This window comes from Zea mays, chromosome 1, assembly GCF_902167145.1.
Source record: "Zea mays cultivar B73 chromosome 1, Zm-B73-REFERENCE-NAM-5.0, whole genome shotgun sequence".
In the NCBI taxonomy this organism is placed as follows: domain Eukaryota; kingdom Viridiplantae; phylum Streptophyta; class Magnoliopsida; order Poales; family Poaceae; genus Zea; species Zea mays.
In genome coordinates this window covers 25472643-25482001 of record NC_050096.1, presented here as the reverse complement: position 1 = coordinate 25482001, position 9359 = coordinate 25472643, and the positions used below count along the sequence as shown (strand labels likewise).

The 9359-nt window shown below is 43.6% G+C and overlaps 1 protein-coding gene across 1 annotated transcript; it reads right to left on the bottom strand.

The window, feature by feature from the left end:
- Positions 1-654: 654 nt before the first annotated feature.
- LOC100282224 (NADH-ubiquinone oxidoreductase B16.6 subunit) lies at positions 655-2797 on the bottom strand. Its single transcript, NM_001155136.1, is given in 3 exon segments — positions 655-1058; positions 1149-1220; positions 2446-2797. Coding segments are annotated over 3 exon segments (432 nt in total). The 5' UTR covers positions 2661-2797; the 3' UTR covers positions 655-913.
- Between the last annotated feature and the right edge of the window lie 6562 nt (positions 2798-9359).

The window sequence follows — 9359 nt, the reverse complement described above, 5'->3', positions numbered from 1 at the left end:
TGATTTGAGTTGAAAATTAGTTAACTCAATCCCCTCCGATCACCAAGAGGTCTAGCTCTTAGGCTAATTCTGAAACTTAAACCCCCGTTGGATCCCGTTTTTTCTTAGGATGAGTAATCCTATTTTTTAAAAGTGAGCAACCGACGGAGGTACCATGTGAATGAGATATTTAGTTTTTCATAGAAGTTTTTCTCTCCCCCTAAGTTTAACTCCCCTTGCTTTTAAATTAGAAAGTTCAGTGTCCTGCCACCGGCCTCTCCTGACAGGCTGACACAGGTACTGACTGTGTTATTGCTTTTATTCTTGCGAGTGCCAGTTAATAGCACATCTGCCTGTTGCGGGGTTGCTATTTTGCTCCAGCAGATGCACCCAAGCCCTAAGGGAGTGACCTGGTTGATACTCGCAAGAGCTGGCGTCCAGCAGTCATCCATGAGACACAAAAGGGTCAAATGGCAAACATGATGGGTCTATTTGGTTTCCTACCTAAGGCGCCACAATCTGCCTAAACTTAGGTGCTCGAATTAAAGAACTAAGCTTAGACAGAAAAGTTAGGCACGTTTTGGCCCTTTAGGCAGCAAACTAAACAGCCCCGATGTGCCAAAATGGCAAGCACGCAATCGCCAGTACAAATTTGCACAAAATACGCCACGGAGATGCAAGAAGCAGGCTGTTTTCTTTCTTATATTCCATAGTAGTTTCTTAATATCAAACAAGGACACGTTACATCAATGCACGAGCATAGATGAGGCAAAGCGTCGGCTTCATATTATTAACCAGCCAGATTTCATAAGAGTAAAATAGATACAGGTATTTGAACAGCTGATCCTTAGTGAACAAAGAAGGATGCCCATGTCTGATAGCCTTATTCATGCCCTCATGACATGATTGCATTCTCAATGCCTACAACAGGCCCTTACCACACCTCAGGGCGGAGCTCACCGGTGGCCGGGGGCATCCATTTCCCGGAATTGTACACACTCTCGCCAACCTTCCACCCTGGAACATCTTTCATAATCCTCGCCTCCTCCTCAAGATACTTCTTCCACTCTTTGACAAATCTACATGAGCGCCATGGACCTTTTAAGTGTTTTGTGAACGCCAGAGAATATATAACACCAATGATAATGGCAAACAGTATTGGATAGTACCTTTCATCCTCTTCAGCTTGGAGCATCGGTAGTATAGCACTACGAGCAGCAATTTTCTCTTCTTTGAGTGCCCTGCAAACGTAATTTCACACCCATGAAGCTAAGACCGAAGAGATAAAAGTATATACAGCACCGGCATGGAAATCATATAAACTAATGGGTAATCATTAGCACTTAAGGCTGGTGATACTAAAACACAAACACGTAACAGATGGAAACCACACAAGTACTAATAAACACTGCAAAGCAATAAGGCATGACAAGGAGGAGCATTTCAGGAGAAACTTGGATAGCAGCACAATTAGACGCAACAGATGGAAAATCACATAAGTACTAACAAACACTGCAAAAGCAATAAGGCATGACAAGGAGATGAGCATTTCAGGAGAAACTTGGATAGCAGCACAATTAGACGTAATAGATGGAAAATCACACAAGTACTAATAAACACTGCAACATAAGGCATGACAAGGAGATGAGCATTTCAGGCGAAACTTGGATAGCAGCACAATTAGTGTCATGCCTTAGCACATATAAGTACCTGTAAAAGGATCAGTTTGCTTGTTCAATTGTTAATATTAGATAAATAAAAGAAAAGAAAAACATAAGTCCATTGCTTAAGTCTGTCCATTCCCTAGGTAACCAAAAAAACATAATAGAAGGAAGAAAGAGGAGATAGGCTGGTTGCACCTCGTTGTTCCATAAGTGTATCTATTATAAACAAAGGACAGAGTCCAACTTTGGTCTTTCAACTCTTCTCTGGGTTCAATTCCAATCTCTCACATCTTCAAACGGAGTTATCATAATTCATAAGTCCCTCTGCTCATATCAGTGTTTTTTTCTTGTCTTAGCTAAAGTGATCCGAAATGCCATTGGTTCATTGGCTCAGCCCAGTATCTCTCCCCTCTTCAAATAGAAATGCATTGCGGCATAATTACAATCCATATTCCTAACCAATAAGCTGCATTGTAACATTAAAACGATGTATTGTTCACTAAACCACATTTTTCAGACACCATAGTATCCATAAGAACAAACATTAATTGGACTGAGATTACCCGTCTCTTGTCTACCAGACAGACAGTTAAATTACAAGGATCTGGTTCCTTTGAAATTAGGAAGCTATCAGTAGTTTGTATTCCGTGATTAGGAAACGTTGATCAGAACATGATACGTGCATCTGCGTACGAGTCATACTATAACATAAACCAATTTAAAGCAAGCTGCCTCTGCCAAAAAATGAGATGCGCAGCGTAATAGGCGGGCAACTGAATGAGCTGGCTGAGCGCGCACTTACCGGCGCACCTTGTTCCCCTGACCGACCTGGTACATGCCATACGCGAAGGCGCCGAAGGCCGTGAGGAAGATGGCAGTGGCGCTGGGGCCCGAGGTGGGAATCCGGCGCGCGTAGCGCACGGGCGCGAAACCGCCCGGCGGCGGCCCGTCCTGCAGCACCGGCATCTCCTTGATGCTGGCCATCCCCGGCTTGTTCCGCACCAGGGACTCCGTCATCCTCGCTCCCCTACCCGGACGCCGGACCGCCGCGGGGATCAAACGAGCGCTGCTGCCGCTAGGGTTAATGGAGGGTGGCGGAGGACGATTGTGTTGCGAATTGGGGGGCGATAGACTGTCTCCAACATAATATGTACAATAGACAACGTAGGTCTAGATGACACTATTTAACATTGTTTGCGGAGTTTAGTTTAAAATAAATGATGGGATAATAGAAAGAATATGGAATTTGCTTTGAATATAGGAGACGTAACACTGTAGATGATATCGTTTGTAGTGTGAAGTTTGAAGTAATGAAAAAGATAGTGTATGAGATATGAGAGCGGTTAGAGACACCTTTACTACCTTAGGCTATTTCATGAGAGTTTTATTCTAATTAAATTACATGTCACATAAGCAAGCATGATGGCATGACATGAAATTTAACAAGAAAGATATAAGAGAGTTTCATGAAAGAGGAGAGAGTTTCATAGGGATGAAACTCGATATACATTTTTTCTAGACAAATGTTGACATTACTTCTTAAAAACAGTGCAACAAAATTGTGCATTAAGAATGACCTTAGAACATTACATTTGGATCAGAACTAGTCGGCTGGACCAAAGCACGACAAAGCACGGTAAGATCGAAATAATTTTGGGTCAGGTCGGCCCAACCCAATGTATTGGGTCGTGCTTAGGTCGAGGTTGCGGTCCACGAACGAACATGAGCATGACCCATTTATGTATGCACGAAATAACTTATTTATAGGCACAAAAAGACCCACGTTCATTTGGCCAGTCACATGCCTATCATGGAGATGAGGTGTTAACTACCCATTGGTTTATTGGTTTCGTGTTCTTTTATATTTTTTTGAATTATGAAGCTTGAAATGTTAATATCTAAAAGACATATATGTTTTAAATATCAGACTCTATGTGAATTTCGGACTTTGATGTGAATTTTTGGGCTTTGATATAAATTTTGGGCTCTGATGTAAATTTTGGGCTTTCATAACTTCAACCCTCCAAAATGAGTCTGGCACGTTTAACCAATAATGTGTCATATCATGGATCAAGGGCTAAACTCGCGGATCGGTTTGGCATGACCCATAATAATCATGGGCTAGGACATTCCAAGATTGAGTCTTAACGTGCTTTTTCGGGTTTGGTTGGACCGGGCGACCTGAATCTACAACTATAGGGTGCATGCACTTGGGTAGAGGAATTAGACGCATGCCCTCGGGGACCTTGACCTCAGTGAGGGAGTGACTCGTCAATCCATAAGTGTTTAGGGTCTATTTCGCAAGAAGGGGAGAAGGGTGAAGTTGGGCCTAGTTTTAGGCCTAATAGAAGGCTGGTCGTGAATGGGCTCAGCTACCTGTCAACTCTAGTATGCAATCATCAGTGTCTTCTCCCATTAGGACATTTCTTCATTTTCTTTCTTTACTTTGTCCCTATCAAAATTTGAATGAGCAGTGTATTAGGAGAAAAAATTAAATCCGTATAAGTGTATCACTATAAATAGCTCCTCATTCATTTTCGTGCATCTATCAAATTCATATAAGTGTATTACTATAAAATCTATAGCCGTTCATTTTCGTGCATCTCTCGTTGAATTAGCATGTTGCCTTTTTGTGCTAGGCCAAGCGTCGCAGCGCGAGCTTCATTAGCATCACCAATATGGAGTAAAATGGGGTGTGGGAGGCAAAAGTATATTGTAGAACATCTCATTTAAGGTTTAGATAGAAGTGTTTGATCGGGTTTAGGATAAATGATAATACTACTAAGAAAGGCAAACTTATTTGTATATCACTATAGTTATACTTGAGTGATCTAACTTTGCATGCATTGCTAGTATCAAATGTTGTGGAAACAAGCAAGTGAAAATCCTTTGAAAATGATTGTGAAAGGCTAACTCACATGCACAAGTTGGTGAAATATTTGTGGAGTTAGAACATTTGAAGAGGAGTTGAAATGGAGTTGTTTGGTGCCCCTTGTGGACCATCAAATTGATTCGATAGATCCCTAGGAGGACCATCAAATCATAGGCTATGTGGGCACTCAATCATGCCTTGGCATCAGATTGATCCATGGTCAACCATAGGAGGCATCACAGTAATCATTGACACTTTTCACATTAGGGATTTAAGAGCATCTAGAGGTGGGGTGAATATGTGATCCTGCAAATGTATCTACAAATAACACAAACTTGGTCTATAAAAAGTATTAGTGTAAACTAAAACCAAGTTCGGGTGAGAAGAAGAGAAGAATTATGTAACACCCCTGGTGTTACTGTAACTAAAACTTGAGCATGACATCATAAGCATTGGCATTGCATATGTTTGACACACCTAGAGTGCATTCACTAGGTAAAAATTTCAAACAAGTTGTGTTGTTATAGCACTTTGCAAATAGAACCCTGGATAGGGAACTTAACCCTAAATAGGGATTAAAGGGGTAAAACTTAACCCAAGTTGAGAAAACCTAAAAGCTTTAGGGGAATAGTCATAAAATGTTTCCAAAAATGAACTTGAATCACTTTTATACCCCTGGATACCAGAAACCCCATTTGAACCCTGGAAAACCCTAATTCCAAACCCTAGGGACCTATGTGCAAAATTAGTCCACTTTTGGACTAAAGTGCAAAAACTAAGTTAAATAAGTATCTTAAGTCATTTGGGTCACAAATATGTGGATTTGCAAGTTAAACCCTAAGTTTTGGGCTTATATGCAAAAAGCCACACTTTTTCTCATGGATTAAGTCTGATTTTCAGTGATATTGGCTCAACTTTGGAGCTCTACATCTTCCAAATTATTGAGAATTTGCCCTAGGTCACCACATCAACTATGTAGATCTATCTTAGGTGAATAACTTTGCTTAAGAGAGTAAGCATGGTTGTTGTGAAGAATTTGGAGAAAAGTGCACTCAAAGTTGAACTTTCAGACTGTCTGAAGTATGAAATTCAGACTAACAGTGGTACTGAGTCAACTTTGAACTGGAAATCAACCTTGCTCTAATAAGAATTTGGCTATGGATGCTATAGCAAGATTTTTGTTGGATCATCAGACAACAACTTTGTTATTAGCTGATCCACTGGTTGCCATTGAAAATCGGAAGAAAATTTGCGCCAAACTTGCTCGGTCAGTCCAACTGAATGCCATTCGCCATGGTACAGTAACTGAACGAATATGGTTGCCAGCGCGGCTTGCTCGTCGACGGCGACCTCCCTGCGCGAAGATTCACGCCGCCGCCGTGATTCGTGTTCACCGGCGGTTGGATAACTACGGCAGAGAAAAGATCTCACGACGGGGAAGGGATAGGATCACGAATTGGAGTTTATCGCCGTGGGTATAGTCGCTGCGACATGGCCAGACTACCGGAGTCGCCGTGGAAGCGCCGGTGACCTCGGCTGCGCCACACCTAAGCTTGTTACTACGCGATTGTAAGCGTGGCACCCTTAGGAGTATTCTCCTTGCGTCGTTACACCGGTGACTGCCACGGTTACAGCCACCGTGTTCTTCCCTATCTCCGGCCGCCAACACATCGCGGTCAAATTGAGAGCTACCGACCTCGGGGTCTATAAATTGAGCGCGTCCTCAGCTCCGTCAAGTATTCACGCAGCTACTGCACCCACCTGCATCCCAAACCCCCCACCCGAGAACTCTAATTTTGAATTCTCCCCAATTCACTTTCGAACTCCACTCGGTTTAGCCTCACCGCGGCCAGCTTATTCCAGGTCAGTCCTAGCGCTTTGATCGTTTGTTCTAGCGTTCTTAGGTCCTCCTCAAGCTCTTCGACCCCTCGGATTGAATTAGACCACCAGGAATTGCCGGGAACGTGTTCATCTGTCCGCAAGGTCCACGGTCACTGCGGCCAGAGCAAACCTAGTAGCCATTTGTGAAATTGAATGAGGGGAAACCTCGGGTTAGGTCGGAATCTGGAGTCAGTCGTCGGTGAGCACCAATCCTTGCGTGCTCCGCCCAGTCTAGCTCATCGGAGCATGGCTTCCGCGCGATTCGCCGTCGGGGATCAGTCGATGTGAAGAAATAGAAGTACGAGGGCATTTCTGCAAAGTGTCAGCGACTGGGTTCAATAGTGTTTGGACTTCTTCGAGTTATTCAAAAACCATGAGGGCTCTTCCGCAAGACTGCCAACGCGGGCGCGGGCGCGCCCCGTTTCTCTGTATGGCTGGGCCGTATGGGCTGCTTCTGGCCCAGTACTATTCAAACTTTTTCATTTTCTTTTTCAGAGAAACTTTAGAAATATGTAGAAAACTACAGAAAATTCGTAAAATTGTGAAACCAATTTTCCTAGGCTTATTATTTTTCCTAGAATTTAATAAAAATAGTTTCATGATTTTTAGTTTAAACAGGGAATTTTAGGGCATTTAAAATAGCTTAAAGAAATAGTTCTGGAATTCTAGAGAATTAATAGTAATGCCAAAAATGCTCAAAATTTTTATATGAACTCCCCACATTATTTAGAAGCCTTGGGTAGAGTATGAATTGATTTGGACCCTGTTTGATCACTAAACCCCAAAACCCCCACCCCTGCCCTTTGAACTCCTTTACTGACTCCGGAAATGTGGCAGAACCACCCGAATTATTCCAGCTTAAGTGCCTAAGTCACGCCTCAGGGGCCGTAACACACTTAAATCGGAATAACCCGTCAGTCCTTCAGATCTAGTCTGATAGAGCCACTTAACCAGGATCAAATTCTACAATCTCACTCGATGGTGAGTCACAGAAGAAATACAATAAAACAGGAAACCTCAAATTAAGTGCGGAGTTATTACATAAATCGGAGTTTTTGAGTAGCAAATAAAGTTCACAAAATAAAGTGCAGCGGATAATCGATGTCGTCGGTAATGAGGGAATGGGCAAGGCCTAGCCCACTACTCCTCGTGCTCCTCTCCTGCCGGAGCAACATCCCACTCGACCGTCCAACCCGGTGGCAGGGTGGTAGGCCAAGTCACACCATCAACCATTTCCTGAATGGTACCTGCAAAAATTGTGCCACAAGCAAGGCTGAGTATACTAATACTCAGCTAGACTTAACCGGTGTGAGGAGTCTACTCCTCTACCTCTAGACTATGCAGTTGTTTGGCTGAGGGGTTTGGTTTGCCAAAAAGCACTAGCTGTTTCTAAAATCATTTTTTTAGCTTTTCAAATTCTACCATCATTAACTTAGCTAGATTTGCTCCTTCTAAGCATACATGGTAACAATCAATTAGTTCAATTAACAAGTTATCTCATGTAACCACATTTCACTTCTTACTCGATGCAGTACAAGGAATCAAGCAGTCTCATTAGCTGCGAGAAGCAGACGATTCGAATCGAGTTTTAACCTTGCAAGGTAAACCTAAACACACGACATGTCAGGGTACTCCGACCCCACACATGTCAACCGTCCCCATCGATTCCCCGTTCGCGTCCAGGCCTCACCGCCTTGGCATACAATGCTCCACTGACCCCGGCTGCCGCCGTGCAGTGACCGCACTTGTACCCACCATAGCTAGCATGGGAGACCCAGTCTCAGGTCGCATGAGGGATAAAGTCCGCGCCCGGCTTCAATCAGGTACTAGGTTTACCGGTTACCATTTTTCCCGGCATGTGCTTAGTACGTTCAAAAGCTTGACTCAGGTATCCACACATTAATCCTTAATTCATTTTTCCCGTCTCATGGACAAGGCATCCTCCCTGGATCCAAATCCATAGACTAACATATATCCCGTTATCAAGATGAATACAATCAATTCCTGACCTCGCGCGAGTGCTAGAAAAATCACTCGACTTCTACCGAGATCCTGATTAGCAAGCAGCTACTCGACCTAGCATACTAGTATTCATCTCAAAAGGGAATCCTAAGTTCATGCAACTAGAGGTTTCAAGCAACTCCTACACTTAAGTGCACATTGCAATCCTACAAGCATTAATGAGAGCACCTAGAGGGGGGGTGAATAGGTGATCCTGTAAAACTTAAACTTATAGCCACAAAAACTTGTTAAGTGTTAGCACAATTATTGCCAAGTGGCTAGAGAGGAGTCTTAACAAAACACAATACCACAAGAGATCAAACACAGAGATGACACAGTGGTTTATCCCGTGGTTCGGCCAAGACCAACGCTTGCCTACTCCACGTTGTGGCGTCCCAACGGACGAGGGTTGCAATCAACCCCTCTCAAGCGGTCCAAAGACCAACTTGAATACCACGGTGTTTTGCTTTGCCTTTCAATATCCCGTTTGCGAGGAATCTCCACAACTTGGAGTCTCTCGCCCTTACACTTGAGATTCACAAAGAAATACGGAGTAAGGGAGGGAATGAGCAACGCACACAAGACTTCAAAAGATCAGAGAAACAACACGCACACAAGCAGCAACAAGAGCTCACAACACAACTCAAAGAGTTCACAACTCCACAAGAGCTCTATATGCTATCACAATGAAACGAATGCGTGAGATCGATGTCTTGGTGCTTAGGAATGTTGTAGGAATGCTTAGTGTTCTCCTCCATGCGCCTAGGAGTCCCTTTTATAGCCCCAAGGCAGCTAGGAGCCGTTGAGAACAAATCTGGAAGGCCATCCTTGCCTTCTGTCGTCTGGCGCACCGGACAGTCCGGTGCACACCGGACACTGTCCGGTGCCCGATTTATTTCCATAAACAGCGCAGCCGACCGTTGGAGATCTGGGAGCCGATGGCGCACCGGACATGTTCGGTG